General features: G+C 55.2%; 5 protein-coding genes across 9 annotated transcripts; all 5 read left to right on the top strand.

Annotated features, from left to right (window-relative positions):
• Nucleotides 1-508: 508 nt before the first annotated feature.
• Nucleotides 509-6,389, top strand: S100A2 (S100 calcium binding protein A2). 3 transcript variants are annotated; one of them, XM_072732342.1, is made up of 3 exons: nt 509-572; nt 4,677-4,824; nt 5,912-6,389. In XM_072732342.1, exons 2-3 carry the CDS (start codon nt 4,684-4,686, stop codon nt 6,062-6,064), a joined length of 294 nt encoding a protein of 97 aa, XP_072588443.1. In that variant the 5' UTR covers nt 509-572; nt 4,677-4,683; the 3' UTR covers nt 6,065-6,389. The 3 variants fall into 3 exon arrangements, with proteins under 3 accessions (XP_072588443.1, XP_072588442.1, XP_025852672.1); XM_072732341.1 differs by lacking the exon at nt 509-572 and adding an exon at nt 2,888-3,244; XM_025996887.2 differs by lacking the exon at nt 509-572 and adding an exon at nt 3,272-3,454.
• A 9,340-nt stretch (nt 6,390-15,729) lies between these two features.
• On the top strand, nt 15,730-16,649 carry S100A3 (S100 calcium binding protein A3). The gene is made up of 2 exons (XM_025996885.2): nt 15,730-15,870; nt 16,225-16,649. Exons 1-2 carry the CDS (start codon nt 15,730-15,732, stop codon nt 16,387-16,389), a joined length of 306 nt encoding a protein of 101 aa, XP_025852670.1. The 3' UTR covers nt 16,390-16,649.
• A 1,931-nt stretch (nt 16,650-18,580) lies between these two features.
• S100A4 (S100 calcium binding protein A4) lies at nt 18,581-20,035 on the top strand. Its single transcript, XM_025996884.2, is given in 4 exon segments — nt 18,581-18,620; nt 18,623-18,702; nt 18,890-19,045; nt 19,737-20,035. Coding segments are annotated over 4 exon segments (426 nt in total). The 5' UTR covers nt 18,581-18,595; the 3' UTR covers nt 19,902-20,035.
• Nucleotides 20,036-21,002: 967 nt separating this feature from the next.
• On the top strand, nt 21,003-24,947 carry S100A5 (S100 calcium binding protein A5). 2 transcript variants are annotated; one of them, XM_025996880.2, is made up of 3 exons: nt 21,003-21,356; nt 22,871-23,020; nt 24,664-24,947. In XM_025996880.2, the coding sequence occupies exons 1-3, from the start codon at nt 21,339-21,341 to the stop codon at nt 24,805-24,807; spliced, it is 312 nt and encodes a 103-aa protein (XP_025852665.1). In that variant the 5' UTR covers nt 21,003-21,338; the 3' UTR covers nt 24,808-24,947. The 2 variants fall into 2 exon arrangements, with proteins under 2 accessions (XP_025852665.1, XP_025852666.1); XM_025996881.2 differs by lacking the exon at nt 21,003-21,356 and adding an exon at nt 21,673-21,750.
• A 408-nt stretch (nt 24,948-25,355) lies between these two features.
• Nucleotides 25,356-27,007, top strand: LOC112918751 (protein S100-A6). 2 transcript variants are annotated; one of them, XM_025996879.2, is made up of 3 exons: nt 25,356-25,407; nt 26,302-26,460; nt 26,770-27,007. In XM_025996879.2, the coding sequence occupies exons 2-3, from the start codon at nt 26,323-26,325 to the stop codon at nt 26,902-26,904; spliced, it is 273 nt and encodes a 90-aa protein (XP_025852664.1). In that variant the 5' UTR covers nt 25,356-25,407; nt 26,302-26,322; the 3' UTR covers nt 26,905-27,007. The 2 variants fall into 2 exon arrangements, with proteins under 2 accessions (XP_025852664.1, XP_072588441.1); XM_072732340.1 differs by lacking the exon at nt 25,356-25,407 and adding an exon at nt 25,876-26,013.
• Nucleotides 27,008-27,558: the final 551 nt, after the last annotated feature.

Here is a 27,558-nt window from a genome sequence, read left to right as displayed (position 1 = left end):
TACCTCGGTTACTGTGTGAGCTCTGGCAAACTTGCCTGAGCCTTAATTTCCTCCTCTGTAAAGTGGGGTGAGATTGTATCAACTTTCTGGGATTGTTGTGTAAATTAAGTGGAATAACCTGCAGAGATCACCCAGAGCACAGTGGGTGCCCTGTCGCCTGCCAGCACTGGGCCCGCACTAGCTCATCACCTGGTGAGATCAGCAGGATTTCTTGTGATCATGCTCTTAGGGGATAGTTAGATAAAATATTTAATGCAGTTTGTTCTGAGAAAACATTTCAAACTATATTTTGGGGCAGAGGAATAATAAAAGGGATCCTTATGGTGAAAAGGTCGAAGCTCAAAGTTGTGGTGCGACCAGGCAGAATCTCCAGGTGAGCTAGAGGGAACACCAGGGCTTCTGCCGAACTGCCCTGGGGTGGGGTGTGTGGGCAGAACCTGGCAGTACTCAGCCCCCTTCTGCTACCTCGGTCCCTCCGCCCCGTCCTTGGCTGTTAACAGCTTCTAGACCTGTGGCTTCCCTCTCACAGGTCCGCCTGTGCGGCCCGGCTGGGATCATCCAGGAAACGCCTTGTAAGTCGGGCAGGTGTGAGGCTGTGGGTGTGGGAAGGCCCCTTGGACGTGAGTCAGCGGCCTCCTCCCTGGTGAGTCAGGGGTGGGGGCCGGCTGGCAGGGAGGAGGCGGAGCAGGGCGGGGCCGGCCAGCACAGGTCTCCACCACCAGGGGGCAGGAACCAGGCAGGGGAAAAGCAGCCCCAGTGCTGGAGGCCTCTGGCCCCCGGGCCGGTGGACGTGGAGCCGAGACAGCTCCGCGGGCTGGGCGTGGGCGGAGTCGCTGCCCGGGACGTGCCCATGGCCCAAGTGTGCCCGGTTTCTCTGCCTTCGTGGGCAAGTGGAGATGAACTGGGATTGGTCGCTGGGGTCATTCTCTCCAGCCCTCCTGTCTGCTGACTGGGAGGGAGCTGCTCCACTCGCTGTGAGTCAGCGGCATGTGATTCTCACCAGTGTCAGGCCTCTGGCCCCTTGATGGGCACCGTGGGGCCTCAGTTCCCGAGGAACAGGCCTCCCGGTGCCGCCCTGGCAGTCGGTGGCTCTCTGGCATACCCCTCACTGTGCCCCCCACCCCCCACCCTGTTCCTGTGGCCTTCTGGACTGTTCTCCCTGGCTCCAGGGTCTCCAGCCTGCCACTGGGGCGATTGCGCAGCAGCTTCCCTCCCTGGGCCCCAGGGCTGGAGCTGGCAGTTCCTCAGGGGGGTTCCTCAGGGATTTATAGCTTCCGGAAGCTGTTTTCCAGTGTCTAAGTGTCACTCCTGGGATCTGAGAAATCATGATTTGGTAGCAGAGCCAGTGGTGTGATTTGGGAGGTGAGAAAGTCCCCTGGCTCCTAAATACCATCCCTAGTGCCCCCACTGTGTTCAGTAACCACAGACATGGTTGGCACCGGGTGTGCGTGACCCTTTGCTCATGCAGAACTGAACGAGACCCAGTCCTCACCCAGTGAGCTCACCATGTGGGAGTGAGGGCAAGAGAAGACAAGCCCTCGGCTGACTCAACCCAGAGCAGATGCTCTAGTCCTTGTATGGGACAGAGCAGGTAGAGATGGAATCTGGCTGGGCCTGGGGAAGTAGGTGGCCTTTAACTGGCCTTTGGGGGGGTAGCTGAGATTTCAGCAGGAAAGAGGGCTATGGGGTGCAGGGGCCAGCATCCGCAACAGGTCTCATGGTGAAGGCAGAGCTGTGCTCGAGGCAGGTAGGCTGTGTGCAGAAGAGGCCCCAAAGCAGGTGGGGCCAGAGTCCCAGCACCTCAGGGCCAGGCTGTGTATGGGGTCCACGGGCCACAGTGCCCTCTAAGCCTGAGAGGCCTTTTCTCAAGAGCACTCCACTCACTGGGCTTTACTGGTGGGGTGCAGTAGGGTTTGATGGGGAGGGTCAGTCAGGGAGGGGTCCACCAGCACTGGGAAGGAGGGGACATGGGGGTTAGGGGGGCTCCAAGGCCTGAGTCCATCTGCATGGGTCAGTCTGCCACAGGTCCCATGGTGACCCTGGGCAGGAGCAGCCCAGCATCTATGTGACCCTGTCACATCTGTCCCAGCTCCTCCACACTCACTCAAAGCCCCCAGGGGTGCCCCACGAAGGGCCCTGTGCCAGTGCCCTCTCCCCAAGCACTGCCCCGGCTTTCCGGCCTTCTGAGAGGAGGCGGGTGCCGCTGAGTCACTGCCTGGGTATCTGGGGCTGGAGCCATGGCTGAGTCACCTGGGACTAGGGCCCGGGGGATGGAAAAGGAGCTGCTGGACATCTGGAAGGGGGAGGGGGGCTGGGCGGAGGCAGGAAGGGCAGTGCCAGCTCTGGGGGGGGGGGGGGGACCAGGGGCAGTGGACAAAGAGCCGGGAGCCACTCATCCCTGGCAACCCCTCCCCTGGGCTGGGCCCTGAGTGGCTGCTGGGTTTGGGGAGGAGCCTGGCAGGATGGGGTGACCCAGGGTGGTGACTGTGCCCTGCCCCAGGCCTGGCCTCCACTGGGGAAGCTGCCTGCCTTGCTCACTTGCCCACCCCCCACACTGGAGAGGGGATCCTGGCCTTCCCTGCTCCCTGCAAACCTCCAGGGTCTCCCTCACAGTCTCGCACAGAATGCTCACCCCACCAACCAGACCGCACCCTGACAGCGCCCAGACCAACAGGGCGAGCAGAGCCTCCGCCTCCTGCCTCCCTGACGCGCCTCCTGCCCACGGGGCCTCTCAGCGTGTTCTCTGCACAGGCTTCCCTCATTACCTTACCAAGAGGAATTCCCAGGAGCTCCCCTAGCTCCTTTTTTTTTTTTTTTTAAAAAGATTTTATTTATTCATGAGACATGCAGGGAGAGGCAGAGACACAGGCAGGCTCCATGCAAGGAGCCTGATGTGGGACTTGATCCCAGGACCCCAGGATCATGCCCTGGGCCAAAGGCAGGTGCCAAACTGCTGAGCCACCCAGGGATCCCCACTCCCGTAGCTCCTTAAGTCAGCTTGCACACATACACACACTCACACACTCACACGCACATACGCTCACATACATACACACTTACACGCCTGCCCGGGAAGTCCCTGGGAGCCTGTATCCTCTGACTCACAGATGAGCTGTGACTTGCAGGCATGTGTCAGAAGAGGCCTGGCATGAGACGCTCAGCCCACCAACGGGGGCCACTGCCCCTCACCCTGGGCCTGGGCTGCCCCTTCCCCAGACACCTCCCACTCCTCTCTGCGACCTGGGTGAGGCCTTCCTTTCCAGCTGGTGGTGGAGCTCAAGGTGTCTGGGAGGGAGGGGGCTAGCCAGGAGTGGGTGGGGGTGGCAGGAGGCCAGACTCTAGCGGGATCAGGTTAGGGCAGGTTTGGGGGCCAGAGGGGCAGGCATATAAACCCCACTGTGCACACCTGGCCCTCTGCTTTCCTTGCAGAGTGTGTCTGTCATCATCGGGTCTGGTGAGTACCTCCATCCTGCTGAGGGCTGGTTGGGGGGGTCCCCTGGGTCTCTGCCTTATTCCTGTGTCTTGACCCTTGTCTCCATACTTTCCTCATTCTGGATCTCTCCCTCTAGGGGACCTTGTTTGAAGTGTGGGAATGAGGGCTTTTCCCAGGTTCCTCTGTGAGGTCTCAGTGTGGGGGTAGCTCTGAGGCCTTCTCTTGGGTCTTATTCTGGGCATCTCAGTCTAGAGACCCTTCTTGGGGGTCTAGGCCCAGGAATATGAGGTGTGGAGGGTGGTGCTGTAATGAGAGTCTTGACTGTGGTTTTTGTTTTTGTGAAGTCCTGGGTTCTAGCAGGACTGAGGGAAAGAGCCAGGGATCTCAAGTACCTGGGTCCTGCCCTGAGTGGCGGCACGGTGCCCTGCCCTCCCCCTTCTCAACTCCTCCCCTTGGAGAAGGCAGTGCTAGCAGGGTGGGCCCAGGGCACTCCTTGGCCCGGGACCCTCACCCCAGGACCCCCAAGCTTCCCAGGGCTGCTCAGAGCATTCTCAGGGGCAGAGCCGTGGAAAAGATGGCCTCTGAGTTCTGCCTGCTGTTCCCAGGGCACAGGACATGCAGTTCCTTTAGTACCAATTGTAATAGGATCCTTCTTTCTGGGGAGGGTTGTTCAGTGGCCTCCACCAGTTCCCTGTCTGATTGAGACAATGCCCCTCCCCTGGGGGCTCAGAGGTTTCCAGTGTGAGTGAAGATCCATCCCTGTCCTCTGAGAGTCCTTAGTCCAGTGGACAAAACACACTTGCCCAAGGGCACTGCCTCCAGCCTTACGGGCCCCTCGTATATGAGGGAGATGACTCCTCGGGGACTCTCATACCCTGGGCTGCAGCTGTGACTGACTAGCCTGTGGAGAGGCCACCTTCCTGGTGCTGGCACAGAGCCCACTGGTCTGTGGAAGAGGCTCCATGGAGAGGACAGTAGGTGGGACTCTGGCCACCTGCTCATTTCCCTTTCCACAGACACTCAAAGTGGGGAGCCCTGCCCTCAGGTCTGTGTCACAGGTGCGATCGGAGGAGACACGAAGCCCTGCCCTTGGTGATTTCCAAACACGGGGAAGAGTTCAGCATCTGCCTGCAGCGGGCAGTGGATATATAGCTTCTACCCAGGGAGGCACAGTGTCTGGACAGACGCAGAGAGGAGCACAAGGGCTGAAGTGTCTCCATCACTTGCCACCCCTGTGCCCCAGATCCAAGATGTCCAGTCCCCTGGAGCAGGCGCTGGCTGTGATGGTCTCCACCTTCCACAAGTACTCTGGCCAAGAGGGTGACAAGTTCAAGCTGAGCAAGGCGGAGATGAAGACACTTTTGCAGAAGGAGCTGCCCAGCTTTGTTGGGGTGAGTGGGGCTGGCTGGGATGAGAGGGTCCTGATGTGTGTGTGGGGGGGTTGCTGCTGCAGGAGGTTGAGGCCCCAGTGGGAGTACCCTATCACTGCTGTTCCCACGGCTCTCCAGAGGATGGATGGCTGTCAGGGCCCTCAGCGGCCATCTGTCCAGTCCCCTCCCTGAGTTGAGCAAGCCAGAGCCCCGAGAGGGGAAGTGACTGGCCCAGGAGCACACAGCTCTCTTGCTCTTAGTTTCCATGTTCTATGCCAGACTAAGAAGGGACACCGGGAGAGAAAAGTGCAGCTAGCACATGCAGCCTGGGGTTGTTTGCAGACAGATGCAGTCAACTTTCAGTTTGCCCCTTGCCTTCCCCATACTGACTACTGAATAATTTTAAGTCAGGCCTCAGGCTGTGGACTTATGCAGCATGTCCTTTATTCTTTTAAAATGTTTTTTGGTTAAGCCTTTCTAATTTGGTTTCCTTTTGGCTGGTATTAAAAACTTTGCCTTTTCTGAATTCAGGAATTTCTTCATCAGCAACGTGAGGTAGCGATGCCCACGTTGCTGGTCTCGGGGGGTGGTGGTTACCTGGGGGCCCCTCACTCCCCGTACAGGCAGCTGGAGACCTTTCTCACCGAAGGCCTACCTGTCCTCACTCATGTGGTCTCCTCGTAGCTCCCCGGAGCTCCCGGCCCACTTACCTACTGCCCAGTGCAGACAGAGGGCTGGGCTCTGGAGCACAGCAAGGACTGTGTCTTCTCTGTGTGCCTGCACCTTACCAAATGTGTGGTACAGAAGAGATACTGGATCACCGGTGACAGATGAATGATCCCAGTGGGATATTATGCTTTAGGCCCCAACTGGAAGGGGTTGCTGAACAGTGGTTGGTATCTGACCTAAACTGCTTCAAGACTAACCTATCTTCTTCCCCTCTTTTGTTTTTGGACAAATTTCACTTGTAGCATTTATGAATCAGCAATAAAGATCTAAAAATACCAAAAAAAAAAAAAAAAAAAAAAAAACCAAACCCATAGTGGGTGTGGGTTTGGTGTGGGGGTGGGTGGAGAGCAGCCTGCTGAGGTATTCTCTCTCCCTTCAGGAGAAGGTGGATGAGGAGGGCCTGAAGAAGCTGATGGGAAATCTGGATGAGAACAGTGACCAACAGGTGGATTTCCAGGAGTACGCGGTTTTTCTGGCCCTGGTCACTATCATGTGCAATGACTTCTTCCAGGACTCCCCAGACCGGCCCTGAAGCAGAACTCTTACTCTGCCAAGGGCCTCCTGGCCTACGAGGACTCTAGCTTTCCTTTTTGTATTCAATAAACTTTTCTGTTGATGGTATTCTAATTGCTCAGTGATGCCCCATACCCTGGTCAGCACAATTGGGGTGCTGGAAAACCAGAGCCTCCTTAGATCCTACCTCCCCTGGGCCCTGACTCTTTTCTGGAAATCTCCTCAAGGCCAGAGCTATGCCTCAGGTCCCAGACTTTGTGATTTCAAATACCATCAAAAAATTGAGATAGTTTGCTAACTTTTTTTCTTTTTTTGCCAAATAAAGATATTATAAAAAAGGCAAATCCCATTCACCATCACCATCATTTCATAAAAAGATAAAATTCCAACAAAGGAGGAAGGATATACTCAGAACAAAGGACAGGCCTTGACATTCAATGCTGTGAACAGTTGTACTCAGAACTGCTCAAGAGGTATACATTGGTCTGAATGACTCGGCACACCTCCTCATGAAGGACTTCTTGCCAGGTTGCAGGCCATCAGCAGTGGCCCTGTTTTAGCAAAGTTTTTTTTCTTTTCTTTCTTTTTTTTTTTTGATATCTGCTCTCAGATTGGCTTTCATGTGAATTCATCCTTCTCTGGTCTCTGTTGGAAGCTACCAAGCTCATTCCTATCAGCATCCTGATTGTTTTCTACCATGTTCCCTAAGCTTGTATAGTGAGGTTGCCATCTGTTCTGCACCCTATGTTCAATCAGGTGACAGCCTAACCAAGTGCTTTGTCACTGCCTTACAGGGTCACCGACTTTCCAACTAGCAAAGTTGAGGTCTGCATATATTTTTTTAAGATTTTATTTATTTATTTATTCGAGAGAGAGAGAGAGAGAGAGAAAGAGAGAGAGAGAGAGGCAGAGACACAGGCAGAGAGAGACACAGGCTCCATGCAGAGAACCCAACGTGGGACTCCATCCAGGGTCTCCAGGATCAAGCCCTGGGCTGAAGGTGGCGCTAAACCGCTGAGCCACCTGGGCTGCCCGAGGTCTGCATATTTTATTCTGTCCTCTCTTCAATTAATTACATACATTAGGTTTTCTCTCTCTCTCTTTCTCTTTCTTTTTAATGGGTCCCAATCCTCGTTACCAAATTCTCTACAGTTAGGAATGTATTCAGTTGTAAGGCACAGGAAACCTGACTAACAATGGGATAAATAAATTGGCATTTAAGTGCCTCATTAAATAAGTCTGAGATATGCAATTCAGGTTTGGTTCAGTGACTCAGAGATGCTGTTTGGTTACCTGTCACTGCATTAAAGTCACCCAACACTTGGTGAATTAAGACAGATTCATTTTCCCTCCAGTTTCTGTAAGAAGACCACGATCAGTCAGTGGGGTTCTCATTTGGAATTCCTCATGTGGTTTCAGATGGATGTTGGAGCTGGAGTCATCAGAAAATTCCAATCAATTCAACTTCTGAGGTAGCTCACTTAATATGTCTGGCAACTGGTGGTGGCTGTAAGCTGGGAGCTCAGCTGAAACTGTCATCTGGACCTCTCTATGTAGCTTGGACTTCTCAGAGCATGGCAGCTAGGTTCTGATAAGGAGTGTCCCTTGAGTGAGTATCCCAAGAGGTCCCAATGGGGGCTATGAGACTTTCAAGATTTATCTCAGAAACCCAAGAATATCACTTCTGCTGCATTCTATTCATCAAGCAAGTCATTAGTCTGGCCCAGATTTAAGGTTCCATCTTTTCATGTGAAGAGCAGTAGCACAAAATCGACACTGGCCACCTTTGGAGACCGTATACCATAGTCTGACTTCTAGCAACCATGTGTAGAATGCACATGACCTACCATGTCTTACCCTATTAAGGCATCCTTCCTTAGACCTACCAAGTCTCACCCCATTAAGGCATCAATGTGAAGTCCAGGGTCTTGCCATTATGTCAGCCCCAAGTTTGGGTGTTGCTGAGTACAGCTCCTTGAGAACAATTCCCCTGGACCTGAAGACCTATGAACAACACATTCAACGCACAAAGGTGAGATAGACAGGTAATAAACACACCTAGTCTAAAAGGAGTGGTGGTGGATTGAGGGCATGAAAGTGTCATTGGCCCATAGCAATTCTGAATTTGAGTTGGACGTGTGCCACCAGAATCTTGATTAGGGCCAGTTTTGCTCCCTATAACTGATTCTTCATGGGTCCACTTTCTAAGCTCTTGATTTCATTCTCTTTAACTCTTTATTTTTCCATAAGAAATGTTTGTGTTGGGCCCCTGGGTGGTTCAGTCTGTGAAGTGTCTGCCTTTGGCTCAGGTCATGATCCCAGGGTCCTGGGATCGAGCCCCATATCAGGCTCCCTGGTCAATGGGGAGTCTGCTTCTCCCTCTGCCTCTTCCCCTGCTTGTCTCTCTCTAAAACAAATAAATAAAGTCTAAAAAAAAAAAAAAAAGAAATGTCTGTTTGTAGCTTTCTTAGCTGTCTCTTGCCCAAAGGAAGTTGACAACCCAAAGCTTCTTTTGTTTGCACCGTCTCTATGATTTTCAGCCCAAGATTATGTAATTCCTTTAAAAATGTTGTGGGGGGCATCCCCAGTGGCTCAGTAGTTTAGTGCCACCTTCATCCCGGGGTGTGATCCTGGGGACCTGGGATCGAGTCCCACGTTGGGCTCCCTGTATGGAGCCTGCTTCTCTCTCTGCCTGTGTCTCTGCCTCTCTCTCTCTCTGTGTCTCTCATGAATAAATAAAATAAAATCTTAAAAAAAATGTTGTGGGCTTTCTGTGTATCAACTTATAATTCATTTGATTAGACAAAAGCCACACTAGCTAACCATCCAGAGACCAGCCCCTCCCTCCCTTAGATGGACAGCCAGGGAGCTCTTATCTGAAAGGCACACTTGTGAATTATTAGAAGCCAACTTGTTTATCCAAGAAGATATGTGAGACTTGCCTTTAAATCTTTCCAAGTCTATACCTTTGACTTCGTTTTTACCTGGTGTCCTTCTCTATTGGTGAGGCCCTGCATTTGACTTTGCCCTGAGGCCATTTATCACTTTGAGAGCCATGCTGGCCATAAAGACTGTTCTGGGTCCTCTATACTTCTTCTGAGAAACCTGAGCTGTTCCTTCTTAGGTCATTTTTTTCTTCTCATATTTTATCATGGGTGTCAGAATAAGTAGGCCCTTTCAGCATTCTGTCTAAACATCTCCTTAGCTGGATCATGAGTTCATTAGGTACTCTTTCTATTTTCCTGTTACCATAGAATTCCCAGACATTCCACGACTGCCTACTAGGGGTCACCCTTCCTTCAGCCTTCAGTAATAATTGCCTCACTACCCTCTAAATTATTCCTGTGAACCTCTTTGAGGTGTTCCTAGCTTTCACTTATTGCCTGCTCCCAAAGCCAATGGTTTGTGTAACAGCATCATCCCTTCTTGCAAGGAACCAGCTCATATTAACTTACTAAGCTTTTCCTACCACTTCCTCTATCACTATGTGTAGTTTCCATTTGGCCTGCATCCCCAAGATACATCAATGAACAGTTCAATGAAATATTTTGTCATTTCATAACAAGGGTCCCTGGCTTTCCAGCCTGGACGATCTGGGCTCTTGTATCTCTCTATCTTTCCTCCTCCACATAGCCAATTCTACATTTGATTCTTTTATTTGAGGACTGCACTTTCAGATGTAAAATTCTCCACCAGTTTGGAATGTATTCAGCTCTGAGTTGCAATAACCTGATGAATAAGTGACTTAAATTATCTTATATAACAAGTCTGGGGTGGGCAGTTCAGGGTTGGTTCAAGGGGTGCAGAGATGCCACATGACACCAAGTGTCTTTTCAGTTTTTTTGCTCTGTAACCTATAGTATATATGCTTTCTACCTCGTGCATGCTGTTTCATGATCACAAGATGGCTGCTATACCTCCAGGTCTGTGTTCTAGTCTGGAAGTTAGAGGAAGGGTAAGGTGCAAAAACCTTTTCCTTAGACTTTGCCTTTTTATTATGCAAAAACTAGTCTCTCCAAGGATTTCCACTTGCATCTCTTTGATCTTAAGGATATATTATGGCTAGTCCTAGCTGCAACCAAGTATTTTCACCAGGGCATGTGAAAGAAAAAAATTGTTTTTTTTAAAGATTCTATCTATCTATCTATCTATCTATCTATCTATCTATCTATCTATCTATCATTTGATAAATAAAATGTGAGAGTGAGCACACATATGTGGGAGCAGAGGGTGGAACAGAGGTGGAGGGAGGGAGAGAGACAAGCTGACTCTGTACTCAGCACAGAGCCCAATGCAGGGCTTTGCCATCTGGTCTCAGGACTTTGCGATCACAACCTGAACCAAGACCAAGAGTTGGCCACTCAACCAACTAGCCATCCAGGTGCCCCCAAAATGGGTTTTAATAATAAGGAGAGACAAGAATGGACAGTGGACAAGCAATCGACAATATTTTCCTGAACTGTCTGGGAGCTGGGAGAGGCTGAATAAGGAACAGTGTTGGGACTTTACCCAGGTCTGTAAGAAAAGGCCTCACTTCTATGGGACATGGGATATGGAGCAGGGGTCTGGGCCTTCCTCCTTTTCCCCCGCCCACCTTTTCCCCTGCCCCTGTCCTTTGGCTTTGGGATGCCTGAGTGACTCAGTGGTTGAGCGTCTGCCTTTGGCTCAGAGCATGATCCCGGAGTCCCAGGATCAAGTCCCACATTGGGCTCCCTGCATAGAGCCTGCTTCTTTTCCCTCTTCCTGTGTCTCTGCCTCTCTCTCTCTGTGTCTCTCATGAATAAATGAATAAAGATGGTATTTTAAAAAAATAAATGAAGCTTAGGCTTTGTGGGAAGGGAAGGGGACCTGGGTAAGCAGAGTCCAGACGTTCTTGGACTCTTTTTTTTTTTTTTTTTCATTCTTGGACTCTTGATGAATCAAGGGGAAATACGGCTTATTTGTTGGTGGTCTGTATGCTCACAGTGGACCCTGGCTTTTGCTGGGGCTCAGTTCCCCATTCTTGGGCTGTTTTGTCTTGTGGAGACTGGCCTCAGCTGGCTGGGCACTGAATGGGGCTAATTTCTTTTCCTTATGCACATCTGAGAGACTTACAAACACTAGACTTAGCTAGCTGGTTGCAACAGTCTTCCTAGAAAATCTGTGCTGAGGCAGAGGGCAGAAGAGTCCAGAAATGGCAGGTTCAAAGAGGTTGGCCAGCTCTCTCCCTCCCTCCTCCTGGAGCCGCAGCTGGGAGGAGGGCCTGTTGTTCCCTTGGCTTTTGGCTCTTTGGGATCTACCTTTGGCAGCCTATTAACCCTTGCAGAAAAGATAGTGACGTCAAGTGTGGCTCTTGAGATGAATGACTGAACTAGAGCTCCCCGTGCTCCTGTCTTCAGGTCACATGAGCTCTCCGATGACTCACCGCTCCCACCCGGCTCGGCCATCAAAAGAGGTGGTGTCCTAAGCTGTACAGGCTCTCCTTGGCCTCCGTTCTTCCCAGCAAAGGCTCCCTGGCTGGAGCCCAGTAATCAAATATTCCCTGCTCACCTCTTCTTCAGGGGCTTAGATGATGAGGAAGAAGGTGGATCAGTCTGACAACACTTCATTGGCCCCACGGGGCTATGGCATTGGGGGTACTCACCCTGCCCCTAGGCCCATGTCCTTTTGGAACAAGCACGTGAATGTCCAGATGCTCTAGGACACTTCATCTTATTTCTCCCTGAAGTGCAGAACCAGACACTGAGCTTCAGAGGGCAATGTAGTTTCCCAGGAGCCTTTCAAAGACCATGGTGGATAAGGTGGGGGCAGTAGAGAGAGCGGAGGGAGAGAGGCAGGGAAAGGGAGGGCCAGCGCTAGGGGAAGTCCTCCCCGATCAGATTGTGTCTACTCCTACCCGCACACCCACAGGCCAAGGAGGGACCCTCACCTTCCAAATGTGCTGGACACTTGCACAGGGCAGCTCTGGGGAGAGCCCAAGTATAGAGAATCGAGGATAGGTCTCCACCGGCAGCGGACAAAGAGGGTGGCCACCCACTGGCCTGGGGTGTGTGTGTGAGGTACCTTAGGGACCATTGCAACTCTGCAGAAGAGAGTCCAGGCCAGCTGGTTGGGAAGGCAGGTGGATTCCCAACACTGCAAGGACCCAGGAAAGCAAGGGTTTGCAGCTTACCCGTGCTCTGTGTGGAGGCAAAAGTCTGCACCAAGTGGCCCAGTGACAAGGGCCTTGCACTCTCCTTCCACCTCCCCACTCTTGACACCTCTGTGGAGGGGTTTCAGTGGGCTGGAAGGCTGGAATGGAGAATGACATCAAGCCCCTTCACATGGGAGTCTTAGGGTAGGAATCTTCCAAACCCACTTTGGAGGGCCAGACAAGGCCAGGGTTAAGTTCCAGGTGGCAGGAGGGTGTTGGAGTCTGTGGCCGAATCCAGTGAAGGGCTCTTTTCATGCCTGTCCTCTGACCCCAAAGTCCCAGGTGAGCTCTTGCCTTTCCCAGTAGCAGGCAAACAAAGGTGGAGCATGCTTCTGGAAAGTGCGACTGACTCAGGATTGCAAAGGACCTCTGAGTACCAGGCTGTGGCTCTCCAGACCACCCCGTAGGGGATTAGCCTGCCACCACTGTCTTCCCCCTTGGCCCTGCTCTGTGGGTCTTGCTAGCATGGACTCCACCAGCCCACCATATGTTTATTTGTCCCATCTGTGTCATTTCCACAGAGCCCAGGACTGACCTGTCTTCCTTATGACTATGCTCACCAAGCCTTGGACAGGTGTCTTTAAATATCTACATGAGTAATGAGTGGCTCCTAGGCTTGCCACTTAGCTGTGTGACCTCACTTAACATTTATGCCCTTCCTATGCACTTCCTATGCACAGACACTATTTATCTGTGAACTTGTGTATCTGAACTCGTATACGCCCCACAGCAATCCTATGAAGTGCCACCATTATGATCCTTGGTAATGGACAGAAGACGGAAGTGAGGCCCAGAAGGCGGGCTGCCCTGTGGCAGGGAGGCGTCTGGCGGCAGAGCCCAGAAATCACAGGCCCCCACTTCTGTGCCCTCCTTCTTGTAACCTTGCCTATAAAACAGGGCTAATCACAGTTCTCCTTTCCCTAACTGCCCCTGCTGGCTCCCCTCACCCACAGGGGCAAAGTTTGGGTGCTGGGAAGGGCTGGGGTCCAGGCACTGTGGGCTCTCTGACTGCCTCCACCAGCACGGCCTTCCACGGAGGCCTGGGTGCGACCTTGTCTCCCCTTCCTGCACAGTCTGGCAGGTCTCGGGTTCTCTTGCTATGAAATGGGGAGGGTCTCTCAGGCTGGGAGTGGGAGAGAGGGAATAGAGTCAATGATACGGAGGGGTTTCCACTTTAGGTAATACAGTGGTCTGTGCCCACTGCATCTAAAAACAATAAAAAATGCTGGACAGGATTTAAAAAAATGTGTTTCCAGCAATGAGGAGCTCACGGGGCAGTAAGGAATGAGGAGACCAAAATCTAAGAGAAAGCCAACTCTGAGAGGTGAGCTGGCACCAGGGGCCCTCATGTCCCGAGAGCATTGGCCAAGCTGAGCCAAAACCACCTTTGGCTTTCATAGTGTGTGGAATGAGGAAGACAGATGCTGAAGCCAGGGCTCATTGAGGAGGGCAGATGAAGGGCAGCCCCCATCATGTCGGGACCCCAAAGGGCTACCTACATACCCCTGCTAGCAGCCTGAAGGATCCCAGCCCCATTACATCAAGCCTCAAGAAAGGGAGGACAGGACATACCTTGGGACCCTGTGCATAGGGTCTGTAGCTCCTCACAGCTCTTAGGGCAGTTGTGGATGGGGAGCAGTCAGCCTGAGTATGGAAGGGCCTCAGAGCAGCCACCTCCTCCTATTCCTCCAACATCCTGCAGGTGGTCCTCAGGAGACAGAGCAGCCCCTGCCTGAAGCCACTGAGGACCATCGATCTCATCAGGCAGGGAGGTTATGTCAGGCCTCAGTTTCTTGCCCGCAGATGAGGAGCAAAGCAGATGCTCCCCAAGATCCCCTCTGGCACAGGGGTCTTCTGAGGAGGCTATGTGTGCCTGCACTTGGCACCCCTCTAGAGTAAGGAGGTAGTGGTGGATGTGACAGATTGGCCTGTCTCCTCCAAGTGCTCTGCTAGGGGATGGGGGCATGAGGGTGTGGTGGTGTCTGTGGCCCAGACTGGGCCTTTGATGTACTCACAGGTAGGTGGGCTGGCGGGGCCTGTAATAAGGGCCGCCAGGGCAAGAGGCAGGGGAGCCCCTAGGGGCATCCGCAGCTTGACCTGCTTGGGTCCCCATAATTGCTTCCTCCCCTCCTTGGGAGGGTACAAATAGAGATGCCTCGTCTCTAGCCTCCTACAGCTGAAACCAGCAGCAGTGGTGAGTGCCAGCTGCTGGGGTCCTGCCCTGCAGTGGGTGTCAGGTAGTTCAGGGTCTGCGGATGGGAGTGGGGCTGGGAAGGGATATCAGGTATAGGGGGCTCAGGGGGCTTCTGTACAGTGAAAGGCTGCCCGGAGTTTGGGTTAGGGGTGTGCAGAGCTGAGGGCTGGTGGGGGCAGGGGCCTCGATGGGGAGAGAGGATTCCTTCGGGTCTCCAGACAACCAGCTTCTGAAAAAGCAACCTGGTGCCAGCCAGGCCAGAGGAGCCCAGAAGGGCCACGGAGCACCTCTTAGGTTCCACATTCCTTGGGCTGTGGCCCTTTTCTATGCTGGGAACCCAGACACCCTGTTCCAATGCTGGCTGTCACAAGGACCCTACAGGCAGTTTTTTGCCCCTCACTCCTGCCCCTTGCCTGGCCAGCCTTCTACCCCACAGGCCCGCAAAGGGGAGGCAGGGACAGAGCCTTGGCCTTGGCTGCAGTGCTGCTGATTCCTGTCCCCTGGGTCATGGGGACCAGCCTGCCTCCCCGGCTGCCTCGGTAGTTTCCGAGCAGGTGATGGGATTGGGGGAAGCAGGCATTTCCCGGAAAGGCTGCCCCTCCAACAGAACAGGGTATTCCTCTGCAGAGCTTGTAGCTCAAGACCCCCAGGGAAGTGGGAGACTGCTTCAGGTGGGGCAAATCCCCAAACTGGCTCTCTGTACACCACCTGGCTCAGGTCCCTGAGTCTGCCTGAGAGGTGAAACAAACCCCAGTTTACAGATAAGGCCCCTGACACCCAGTGTCAATGACTCATCTGAGGAGGCATGGCTACTTGGATGCAGAGTTCGGGGGAGGAGGGGTGGGTGAGGGTGGTGGTGATAAGCTGGTGGGGGTGCCTCTCAGTCCTCACCCCTCCCCGACAATGTCCAGCTCCTCTGAGAGCTCGTGCTGTTTCCTACAGAAGGACCTTGGGTCCTAAAGGTTGGATGACTGCATTTTATGGTGCTACAGAGTGGGACTGGGTGTCAAGGATGATCAGGGAATCCTCACGGGTCCCCAGTGTGGGGGTGTTGTTGGTGGGTGGGGCACACTCCCTGAGGAGTTCACAGTGATGGTGGAGAAAGAAGACCTTTGTCCAGGAGAATAACAATGGGGTAGTTGGGAAATGTCTTAGAAGGGGCTGGAGTGGTCAGGGAAGGCCACTCGGAGGAGGTAGAGCGTGTGGGCCAGAAGCCTTGGGGAGACAAAGGTCTGGGAGTGGTCCGTGGGAGACACCTGGGCAAAGGCTCCCTGAGTCTCCGGCATGAGGCTCACATCCTTGTTCTCTGACAGTGAGGATGGCCAGGCCTCTGGAGCAGGCGGTAGCTGCCATCGTGTGCACCTTCCAGGAATATTCAGGCCGTTGCGGGGACAAGCACAAGCTCTGTCAGGCAGAGCTCAAGGAGCTGCTGCAGAAGGAGCTGCCTACCTGGACCCCGGTGAGCACCCAGGGATGCACTCTGAGCCGGTGGGGCGCAGGCGGAGCTGCGAGGAAGGGACACCAAGATGGGATCCCTGTGGGCGCCACTGCTGCTGCTTTGCAGGGCTTCTGGGAGGCTGGAGCAAGAGCACTGTGCAGAATTCCCAACACATAGTGGGCCCTGAGCAGCATACAGTGGGACCTGGGGAGGGTGCTCAGGGGGCACGGCCAGGGGCTGGCTGAGGTTGGCCTTGGAAGGGGTGCGCGTGGGGTGGGGGGTGTGTGTGTGGGGGGAGGGGTGGCCCACAAGGGGAGGGTGGGACGTGGCATGCTCACTCCTCACCCTCACTCCTCCCCCCCCTCCCCTGCACAGACGGAGCTTCGAGAGTGTGACTACAATAAATTCATGAGTGTGCTGGACGCCAACCAGGACTGCGAGGTGGACTTTGTGGAGTACATGCGCTCCCTCGCCTGCCTCTGCACCTACTGCCACGAGTATTTCAAGGGCTGCGCCCCCGACCCTCCCTGCTCCCAGTAGGCCCTGCTTCCCCCAGCCCCGTCCTGTACCCTCCGCATGGTTACGCTGGGTTGTTGGCCCTGTACCTGTGAGGCCTGAGTCATGAGGGGACCTCCTCAGCATCATGGCTGTCATGGCTAGAGACACAGAGCAGGCTGCTGCTGCCTCCCTACTGAGGCCGTGGTGGTGGGAGGCGGCCAGCGCTCAGAGCCTGTGTGCACACGAGAGACCACGACAGGGAAAGGCCCACTTAACTCCTAATAAAGAACTGGCGTCACTTGGTTTGGCTTGCTTCTTTTGAGAGGGTAGCCTGGGGTTTGGGGCAGTCTTCACTCCTCCCTGGGGAGCAGGAGGCTGAGGCCAAAGTCAGCTCAGCAACAACACACCGTCTCCACCTCCTGCAGGAGGGCTGGGCTCCGTACCAGGAGAGTCTAGGGGCTTCGGGGTGTCTGTTTCTCTTTCTCTCTCTGGGGTCTCTGAAGAAGCGGTAGCCCTGGACTGTGAAGGAAGATGCAGGGGCAGCCAGAGGCTCCCTGGGGTGGGAGCTCAGTTCTCACGAGCTGTTCCTGTTCTGAGGAGGAGGGTGGGGTGTAGGGGTGGGGCGGGCTTGTTTGCCTGGCTGTGGGAGTCCAGAGAGCAGAACTAATAGGATTAGGGTGTCTGAGGTCTGATGAGGGGATTGCTCCTGGCCAGAGAGGGGTGCCCTGCATCGGAGGGGAAGGGGACACCTTGACCAGTGCCCATCGCTGGAGCCAGGGCCAGCCGAGTGCCTTAGGCTCTACTCCTGGTTCTCAGTCACCCTGAGTTCATACCCCACTCTGAGAAGGTGACCCCAATCCCTGCCTTCCCCCTTTTGTGCCATTTCTCCTCTAACTATCCACTCCAACCTGCATTCTTCATCCTAATGCCACTCCAACTCTAGATACCCCCTCTTGAGATCCTCCCACTGCCCAGCCCTCGGGGTACCTGCCGTCCATCCTTGAGCCCCATGTCTGATTCCTGCTCCCTACTTCATCACCACCTCACCTGGACCTCTGTCCACTGACATGCCTGGGCTGGTCCTAGCATCACCTCTGGGTGTTGTTCTGTTCTTCCTACAGACCCCCAGCCCCTGCCCTGGGCCTCATCAGTGTGGCGGAGTGCTCTCTATGGAGGGGAAGGACAGTGAGATCAGTGCCACTGAGCCTGGGGTCTGTTCCTTAGTTCCTGGGCAGCTACATCTCTAGGGTAATTTCTTTCTTTTATTTCCCCAATATTCAATTTTTTTCATCTTATTTATTTTTTTAAGGCTTCACACCCAACACGGGGCTTGAACTTACTACTCCAAGATCAAGAGTCACACACTCTACCCACTGAGTCAGCCAGGTGGTTTCCCGGGCCTCACTCAGCACGCCTGTGTCCTCTTTCCTTGCTGCCTGTGGGATGCTGCGCCCTGACCCCCATGGCCCTGAAGTCAGGTTGAGCTGTGCCCACCACATTGACACCCCTGCCCGTACGGGCTCTCCCACTGTCCTGTGTGCCTGCCCTGGGCAGGAAGCTGCAGGCCCACGGGAGGACTGGCTCTCCCTCATCCCCAACCCCTGCTATGGGCAGGGCCTGACCAGGGTATAAATAGGACAGAGCGCTGGGCTTCCCCCACTCTTCCTCTCTTCGCACCCTCTCTCCTCATCTCTTCTCCTTCTTGGTCTGGTGAGTTGAGTCTCCTGATTAGCACACACGGGGTGTCGGGCCCAGGCTGGGGTCAGGCTCTGGGCAGAGGAAGGAGTGACTGGTGAGAGCCAGATGCACTAACTGGGTCCAGTGTGAGATCATGATGTGGAGGCCTTGGTGTGGGGTGGTGCATGTGTGTGTGCGTGCTCCTACATGCATGCATGTGAAAGAGATAAAACAACAACACAAGCAGTGTGCCCGTGGCTGGATCTGACTAGTTGGGTGGTCCTGAGATGCTGGGCTTTGCACGTGTATTGCTGTAGTGTGTGTTGGTGTGTGTGTGAGCCATGCGTGTGTGCATACTCTGGAATGGGATGCTAACTCAAGGCCACTGTAGCCTTTTGTCTGGTTGTGTCTTTGGAGCCTCTGCTCTGCACCAGCCGCCTGGAGCCTGCCTCCCCCCCCCAACCCCTGCTTCTGCCACCGCACCCTGCCCCTCCCTACTCTAGGGCTAGGCCACTGTTTTTTTCCGATGCAGGCCCCTGGGCAGGCCTCCAGCAGCCCTGGGAGGGGGAGGATGGGGCAGGGTGGGGCTGCTGTGGTCACGGGAGTACTGGGGGGGCAGTCGGTGAGGCCCAGCCTGAGGGATGCTGCCTGACCCACACAGCCTGTGCAACGGTCCTGGTCAGTGTTGGAGGCCTGAAGCACACGCTTCTCAGCAGGGCTGAGCCCACCTTTCTGGGGTCCCCCTCTGGTGGGAGCAGAGTCTCACCCGGTGCTCCCTGAGGGATGGAAATGGGGTGGGGCATGCTGCATGCAGACCCCAAGTTGGGGCTGGGGGAGATAAGGGTGTCTCTGGGCTTGTCCTCAGATCCTGACAGCCACCATGACGTTCCCCCTGGAGAAGGCTCTGGATGTGATGGTGTCTACTTTCCACAAGTACTCTGGCAAGGAGGGTGACAAGTTCAAGCTCAATAGATCAGAGTTAAAGGAGCTGCTGATGCGGGAGCTGCCCAGCTTCTTGGGGGTGAGTGGCTCCTGCCTGAGAGTATGCCTCTGAGTGCCCCCTTCCCCACAGAGGAGGGGCTGGGGCCAGGGTGTGTGGGGGGGCAGGGTTTGCAGCCAGCATCTCACTGAGATGGGGAAGTCGGGCACAGAGCTTGCTGTGGAAACGCAGTTGGAAACACGGTGAGCACTTGCCACTCATTTCTTGGAGCCTAGTAAGAAGAGGGCCGGGACCCAATGGGTAAGGTGCAGGCCAGATGTGCCAGGCATTGCACAAGTTAACGGAAGAGGAAGAAAAGTTCAGACCTAAGTTACTCCCTCAGGTAGTGGAAGGGCAAAGCTGAGACTCACACACTGAGACAGTCTTCTGGTTGCCACCAGCCCAGCAATGAGCAAGGTTTGAGTCTCCGTGGACAAGAAGACACAGTTACGGAGACACCTGCCCACACCCCTGAGCACTCACGGCTCTCGTCTATATCAAACTTTATGCAGTTTATATGTTATTCTCTGGACAACCCTGGGGGAAGGCACTGTGGTCCCTGGTCTAGCCGAGTGCAGGTGCTCAGCCGAGAGCAGGGTTCCCAGGCAGGGCCCCCAGGGCAGGCCCAGGGAGACGCTGTGCCTCCCTGAGCTCCCACCTGCAGGTGGAAACCTGCTTTAGTCTTGGCTCCATCCCCAGAGCTTGCGGTCCTACCTGTAGCCTCTTCCTGCAGAAAAGGACAGATGAAGCCGCCTTCCAAAAGCTGATGAGCAACTTGGACAGCAACAGAGACAACGAGGTTGACTTCCAGGAGTACTGTGTCTTCCTGTCCTGCGTCGCCATGATGTGCAATGAGTTCTTCGAAGGCTTCCCTGATAAGCAGCCCCGGAAGAAGTAAAGGCCTCTGTGCGGAGGGGTTGGGTCCACCAGCTGAGGTCTTACCTGTTGGCAGCAGACACGGGACCTCACCCTGGCTCCCCAGATGTGTGCAAGTTGTAGACCATGTTTAATAAAGATTCTTGGAAGCTTTGAGGCTGATGGTCTGGGAGACTCTGGGTCTGGGTGGGGGATCAGGCTGGTGGGGGCAGTTCTGTGGGGAGCAGACTGGTGAAGGTCAGGGAGTGGTGAGCAGAAGACTGTAGTGCGCCTGCTGGGGTCTGGAATGGGGTTTGGGTGCCTTGGGACAGGGGGCTGAATCAGTGCCTGGCTTCCAACCCAGGGATGGGTGAGTCCAGCCTGTCCATGGTGAGGTTCTGGAGGCCACACCATTGCAGCAGCCCCAGGATATCACCCCTTTGACCTTTGTTCCTGCCCCAGAGATCCTGGGATGAGGGTTGTTAGCAGTTAGGGTCATGGTCCTCCAGAGAAGGACAAAGGACCTCAAAGGGATGAGTGGAGGATCGTGGCTGTGGTGAGGGTGAGGGAGGTGGTGGGAGGTGGCCATAACTTTGGAGCTGAAAACGGCCATAAATTTGGAGATGAAATTCCAGACACCGGATCTGATAAATGAAATTGACATTGTTCTTCCCCCAGAAAATATCAGGCATGATGTGTCCCTTCTGGTCACAGGCAGGTGATTGAGGTCAGCCGACCAGGCCAGGCTGGGGTGGGTTGGGGGCCTCCGAAGGTCATGTCCTCAGCAGGGGGCTTGGTCCCCTTGACCTTTCAAGCTCTCCTCCTTCCTTCTCATTCCATCCTGTTTTTCTCTCAAGTGTCAGAGCAGAGGGCAGGTGACTCAGATATTCCTGCAGATGTGACTTGCAGAGGCCTGGGGAGGATTTGGGTCCAGGAAGCAGCCGCCTCCTCCCCTTCTGTGGTCGGAGGGAGCCCTCCCCTGGGCCTGCAGCACTCTGCCTTGGAAAGTCCTGTTGCTGGGCAACCAGTCCCTGCTGCCTCTGCAGCCCTGCAGGGGCGGGGGTGTGGGGGGTGTATGGTGGTGAGACACAGAGCACAGCGGGGCAGGAAGAGCCCAGACAGGCCAGGTGGGGCCATGGCACCACAACAAACCCCAAGTTGGCTCTGTTCTCAGACCTGAACTGGTTGGTGGTAGAGCTATGTGTTTCCTGGGATTCAGAGGACTCGTCCTGACCCTGTCCCCTTCCTTCACACACCCTGAACCTGCTTCCAACCCACCCCCACCGCATTGCCTGGGCTCCCCATTCTGTGTGCCTTCCCCGGACCCTGATCCTAGGCTTCCATTCCAAGTCTGACAAATCTTTCCCATGAAGACCACTGAGGCTGAGAGAAATCATTTATTTAAAAACTCAGCAAACGCCATAGGCTCTATCCTCAGTAATGACTTTGACAGTGCCCTTGGCAGGATACATCTTCCCTCATGGATTCCCATCTCCAGGTAAGCTTGCTTTGCTCTTGGTGTAGACAGTGGCCTCGGGCACAAGCACAGTCCCTATATTTGGCCCACACTCCTGGGTCGTGTTCCCAGAGTAGCTGGTTTCTTTTCCATCCCCTTGTCCCAACAGATTGAGTGCTGGTTTTTGGTTGGCCCCGAAGCTGTGTGTGGCACAATGAACTCTAGGTGTCCCTTCCCCTTGGGAAAGGAGGGAGGCAAGACTGGCAGAGGGGTTTTTCCTCAGCCCCGTCCCAGGAGGCCTCCTCGGGTCCCCACCCGTTCTCATTGGCTCTTTCCCTGCCCTGGTTTCCTGGGGATTAGAGCAAGGAAACAAAGGCAGGGAGTGTAGAAGGGAGTGTGTTTCTGCTGTGTGCTCTGTCTGCTGGCTCCTTCCCAGGTGAGTCCTTCCTTCTCACCTCCTGGCTCCTCTCTGTGGTGGGGCAAGTGGGCGATGACAAGCCTTGGGACCTCCACCAAGGAAGGCCAGGCATGAGTGGGCACTTGCTCAGAAAGGACGGCCAAGTGTGAAGCTGTGCTTCTCAGAATTTCTTGAGAAGGGGCTCTGTTGCAGATGTCCGGAAGCCCTTTCTTCCCTGTGGTCCTGGCTGAGTCTCCTGGGGGAGGCTAAGCTGAGGTTTTGGGGTGCCGAGAGGTCACTGATGGATCCAGTTCAAGAATCACTAGGTGGGCTTCAGGCTGAGGGAGGGAACCAGATGCTCTTTCCTCCTTGCTCTGACTCCACACAGATTAACCTGGAATCCCCACGTGTTGGGGGGTATAGTCCCTTCCAAAGAGGAAGTGGTTTTTGAGTCTGAGTCTGCCTTCCATGGTGGATGGATGGAAGGTGGATGGATTGGGTGGATGTGGCTGTGTTGATGGACGAGGAGGACCACATCCAACCCAATCTTTGGGTCCAATCTCAGATTCCGGAGATTTCCATGCGCCCAACCCACTTGGTGCCAGTCGTGTGTGCATTTCTCTGGGCCAGAGATGGAGACCAGCTGGACAAGTCCAGTAACCTCTCCCCTATTTCCTGCTGAGACCATATCTCCCAGTTCCAACCCCAGCCCCCTCCAAGCCCTGGACTCTCTCTTTGCCCGGTCCTCCCCTTGTACAAGAGGACACACTCTGTCATCCAGTGATTCAGGCACTGGGGCAAAGGAGGGTGCTTAGGAAATGAGTGCCCATGCTCTGTGGGCCAGGGGCCCTTACCACCAGTTTATCTTTTGGGGAGGTCCTCTTGTCATCTGCACCTAGAGCCCTTTCCAGCATTTTTGGAACATGCAGCTCCTTTGGGGCTGGCTGGTCTCATGGGTCTAGCTGCTCCACATTTGCTTCAGGTCTTACTATACAACCTGTTCTGGGACATTTGAGTCCACTTGATGGTAAATTCTGTTTCAACCTGGGTTCTAGTTTCTGGTCCTTGAGAGAGAGCCTCAGGGCTGGGCTAGTGATGGGGAAAGTAAAAGGTCTGGCTTCCCGGGGAGGTAATCCTTCTCTCTCCCTTCACCCTCCAGAGGTACCCATTGATGGAGACTCCTCTTGAGAAGGCCCTGACCACTATGGTCAGCACTTTCCATAAATATTCTGGGAGAGAAGGCAGCAAACTGACCCTGAGCAGGAAGGAACTAAAGGAGCTGATCAAGAAGGAGTTGTGTCTTGGAGAGGTAGGTGACTGTCACCTGCAGCCGAAGACCTGAGTTCTCCCTGTGCACAGCATGGGGGAGGAGGAAAAAAGTGGAATTACATTCCACTGTCAGGGGCTCCCCTCCTGCGAAGGAGGAAGCCTCAGTTCTGCATCTGTAGAGACCCAGCCGAAAGGACCCACACCCATTCTCTGAGTGCTCTAGTCTCAGCCAGGAGAAGGGTGGCCAAAGGGAACCCCTGTGGTGAAGAAGGTGCCAATCTTGGGCCAACAGATGCAAGACCTCTGTGTGTGTGGGAGGAACTGGGTTTCACTGAGAAGGAGGGAGGGCAGTGTCAGAGGCTGAATTATAGCCCGTGTGAGGGGTTAGCGGTCAAGGAGCCCATCAGCCATGGGAGAGCCTGTGTGAGGAGCCATGGGGCATGAGGCACCAGGGCGCCCAGCTAGAGCAAGGGCAGGGCACCCACCTGCATGCCTGGCACAGCTGGGGCTCTCAGCTGGCACTGACATGGGAACAAAAAGGATCATTCTGCTGGAGTGTGAACACAAGGTTGGAAGGAAACAGATTGCTTCTTGCCAGATGGAGAAGCTGGGAGGCGGCCGACGGAGGGGAGGGCCTATGAGGAAGTTATATTATTTTTATGGGTAAAAAAAAAAAAAAAAAAAAAAAAGAGGCTCAGAAACATTATCTAGCTTGTCTAAGGACACTCAGCGAGTAAGAGGCTGAGTCCTTCCTTTTCCCCTGAAAATCCAGTCTTGAGGCCTCTCCAGTCACATGGTCAACCTTGGTGGCCTCCTCAGAGAGAGCCTTCCTTTGGGGACTGGATGGAGCAGGTGTGGGTCTCACCAGGCCTGCCCTCTGGCTTGCCTGCCAGGCTCCCTGCATTCTGGAGTTAATGAGGGCGAGGGGAGGGGCCACAGATCCCCTAGGGGTTAATTACGGGGGACAGAGGCCCTGGGGTAGGCCTGAGTTTAACAGGAGCCCAGTCTGGGGGCAAGGACCACAGCACAGAGATGTTGTTTCCATCTCCATCTCTCCTGACGCCCGTCTCCTGTGGAAAAGTGGGAGCTGAGGGCAGTAAAGAGGGGAGGGCAGAATGTGTCTGTCTGTCTTCCTGTCCCACCCAAGGGCCCTGTCTCCATCCTCCTAGTGGAGGAGGGCTGGGAGAGCAGGGGACAGACGGAGTGTGGCTGAGCCAGGGATTCATCTCCATATGGCTGTGCCCCCCAGAAAGGGAGGTGGCAGTGGCTGCTCGGCCCCAACACTGCTCTCCTGGAGTGTTGTCGGGGTCAGTTCTCAGCTACCCACTGTGGGGACAGAAGTCTGGATCATGCTCAGTGCCACATAGTCACCAAAGCATTTTTGTTAGATATTGTATAAAGTCCAGATGATTCTTTCTTTGGATGGTGGGAAGTGCTGAGGAAAAGGGAGGGTGGACCAGCTTTCCTCTGGATATTTGCTCAGACTAGGAGTCAGGTCACCACATGGTGCCAGGCCTTGTGCTGGGTGTGGGCTGGGGACACCGTGGGGGTTGAGATGTTCAGTGTTGCTGAACCAGCTGAGGGTCACCCTGAGGCTGTCCTCCCAGGGGTGGGTGGCACCGTGCACTGGGGGGCAGGGCTGAATGGGGTGGCTGACCTGTCCCTCTCCCTGTGCTCTTGAAGAAGATGAAAGAGAGCGGCATCGATGATCTGATGAGGACCTTGGACAAGAACAGTGACCAGGAGATCGACTTCAAGGAGTACACGGTGTTCCTGACCACACTGTGCATGGCCTACAACGACTTCTTCCTGGAGGAAGATAAATGACCAGGGCTCAGCCCCTTGCCCCTGGCCTCTTCAGCTGTCTCCCAGACACTCCCTGGCCCCTGGCCCTGCTCTCCCTTCTGGATGGACCCTGCTTCTGCCTTCCCTTCCAGCAGAGGAAATAAAGATTTTTCCATTCCTGGCTGGTTTTGCAGATGTCTTGTCCACCTGGGCTGGGGGTGGGTCGGGTGAGGCAGGACTTCTCCCTGAACTGAGCCTCGGGGCGTTAGGGTCACCTACCTCCTGCCCTTCCCAGTGTGGATGCCACCTGGCTTCCTGGGCTTAGTTCTGCCCTTCAGGGAGATGGGGAAGTTGGGGCAGGCTTTCACTTGCCTTTCAGAGAAAGCTAAGATGAAGTGCTTTGAGGAGCACAGGTACTGGGGAGGGTCCTGAGGGCAGTGGTGGACAAGCCAGCCTGAGGCTACCCCATGCCAGCTTCCCCCAGCAAGCCCACCCCACCCCACCCCACCCCACCCCACCCCACCCCACCCCAATCTGTGCTTTCTGTTGTCTCCACTCCCCACTGTGAAAATCCTTTCACTGGAGAGCAGCTAAGTAAGGCCAGGGCTGGTCAGCAAGTGCTGCCTCGCAAGAGGCTTGCAGGTGGGATTCCAGGCTGGGCTGTGGGGGTGCGGGCGGCGCGGAGGAAGGGCTATGGGGGTGAGGGTGGGGTTGCGGGCGGGGACGGAGGGCTGTGGGGTGCGGGCGGGAACTTGCTTCTGTTGAGGGGTGGGTGCTGTAGATGCCCTTTGAGTCATATCCTATAGACCTGGCTGCTCCCTCTCCTTCAGCTAGGGTTGACCCGACACCCTCTGGGGACCCCCGCCCCTCCCCGTGGGCTGTGGTGTTGGCCGGGACCTCGGTGTCACGGCCCCGCAGCGGTCTCCCCTGCGATCCCCGCTCCACCCTGGGAACGCGGAACCCGGAACAGCCCCGAGCGGGAGGCGCGGAGGGCTGCCCCCCCCCCTGCCCCGGCCCGCCCCGGCCCGCCCCAGGGTGTGTCCTGTAGACGCGGGCGCCCTGCGGGCTTGGGTGGGGGCGCGGGAGGGGCTGGGGGCGGGGCTGGGGGGACATGGGCGAGGGGGGGCAGGGCGGGGCTGGGGGCCTGGGGGCGGGGGGAGTGGGCTCCGGCCTCCGGCCCTCGCTCCCCGCCGCTAAAAGGCGCGCAGGCCGCCACCGGTCGGTCCCTGGACGCTCTCCCGCCGAGCGGTGAGTCCCTGCGCGCCCAGCAGGCGCCCGCCCCGGCCCGAGGGGCCCCGGGCTGCGGGGGCGTGTGCGGGTCCCCTCAGGCTCCCCAGCTTCCCCCGGGCCGCTCTCGCTGCCGTCCGGTTGGTTCCTTGGCCACCTCCCTCCTGCGGGCCTCCAGAGTGCCTCTCCCTCCCCTCAAGCCCTGGGCTGACTCCTGATGGGGACCCCGACGCGGGTGGGGACACAGCTGTTGGGGAATGTGGGTGGGCGGGGGGGGCCTCCAGCACTGAGCAGCCTCTGCGCCCCCAGCTCCCAGCCCAGTGCCCAGCCATGGCGTGCCCCCTGGATCAGGCCATTGGCCTCCTCGTGGCCATCTTCCATAAGTACTCGGGCAAGGAAGGCGACAAGAACACTCTGAGCAAGAAGGAGCTGAAGGAGCTGATCCAGAAGGAGCTGACCATTGGCCCGGTGAGTTAAGTCTCCCCTAGGCCCTAGAAGCAGGGTGAGGAGAGGGAGAGGTGCCAGGTGCATCTGACTCACAGTTACTGGGACGCTCACTGAGACGGTTGGTCACTTCCCGATACTTGATACTCTCAGCCTGGTACCTGCCCCCAGTGAGGAGCAGGTGTGGAGAACCAGCCCAAGGTGGACTCGCATCTTTGGTGACAGGGAGAGTGCAGAGCTACTTGCATGAGGGAGGGCTGCCTGGAGGAGGAGAGGAAGAGAACCTCAGGCTCTCCTCACATTGAGTCTGGATTTCCCATTCTGTCCCGTTAGAAGCTGCAGGATGCTGACATTGCAAAGCTGATGGACGACCTGGACAGAAACAAGGACCAGGTGGTGAACTTCCAGGAGTACGTCACCTTCCTGGGGGCCTTGGCTCTGATCTATAATGACGCCCTCAAGGGCTGAGCATACAGCAGGAAGGTGGAGACACCACCCTCCATCGGGCCTGCCTAATTGAGATCCAGTGCTGGGTAACTGTTCAATAAATACCTTTCTTTGGTCAAGTCTTCCTCTGTGTCCTGGTAGCCTAGTGATTTATGTCCTGCTCTGCTTGGTTGCTGCACCAGCCATCAGAGTTTGCTCACAGTCACCTCCGGGGGTGACTTGCAAGGCCCCACACTTGGGGCCACCCTGATGAGGCCACTGCTAGGTCATAAGATGCCTTTACATGGATTCGAAAAGGGTCCCACTCTGGGCGAAGGCTCACATGGTTCCCAGGAAAAAGGTTTCTGGGATGGGACCAAGAGGAGTGGAGAAGGAAATGGTGCCTGAACTTGGCTCTGATGGGTCTGGATTGGGGCAGAGAAAGTCCGGGTGCTGTACTTTTGGGATGTTGGTGAGGTTGGCAAGGTCTGGAGCCAAGAAAGAATTCTTGAGATTTCTTTGGTGCAAAAAGGTGGTTTTGTTAATGCACAGGGACGGGATAGTGCAATTGATTATTGAGGTTGGGGGAAGTAAAGAGAAGTTCCAGAAGGATCTTTATCAGCTAAAGGAGATTCACAGGATCCTGGGGGCATTGCTTTTATCCAGCTAAGGCTGTTTTTCCCTCCAGCAGGGCAT

The sequence above is a fragment of the Vulpes vulpes genome, chromosome 13 (genome assembly GCF_048418805.1).
Source record: "Vulpes vulpes isolate BD-2025 chromosome 13, VulVul3, whole genome shotgun sequence".
Taxonomy (NCBI): domain Eukaryota; kingdom Metazoa; phylum Chordata; class Mammalia; order Carnivora; family Canidae; genus Vulpes; species Vulpes vulpes.
Note: the sequence above shows the minus strand (reverse complement) of the source record. Positions and strands in the feature narration are given on the sequence as shown.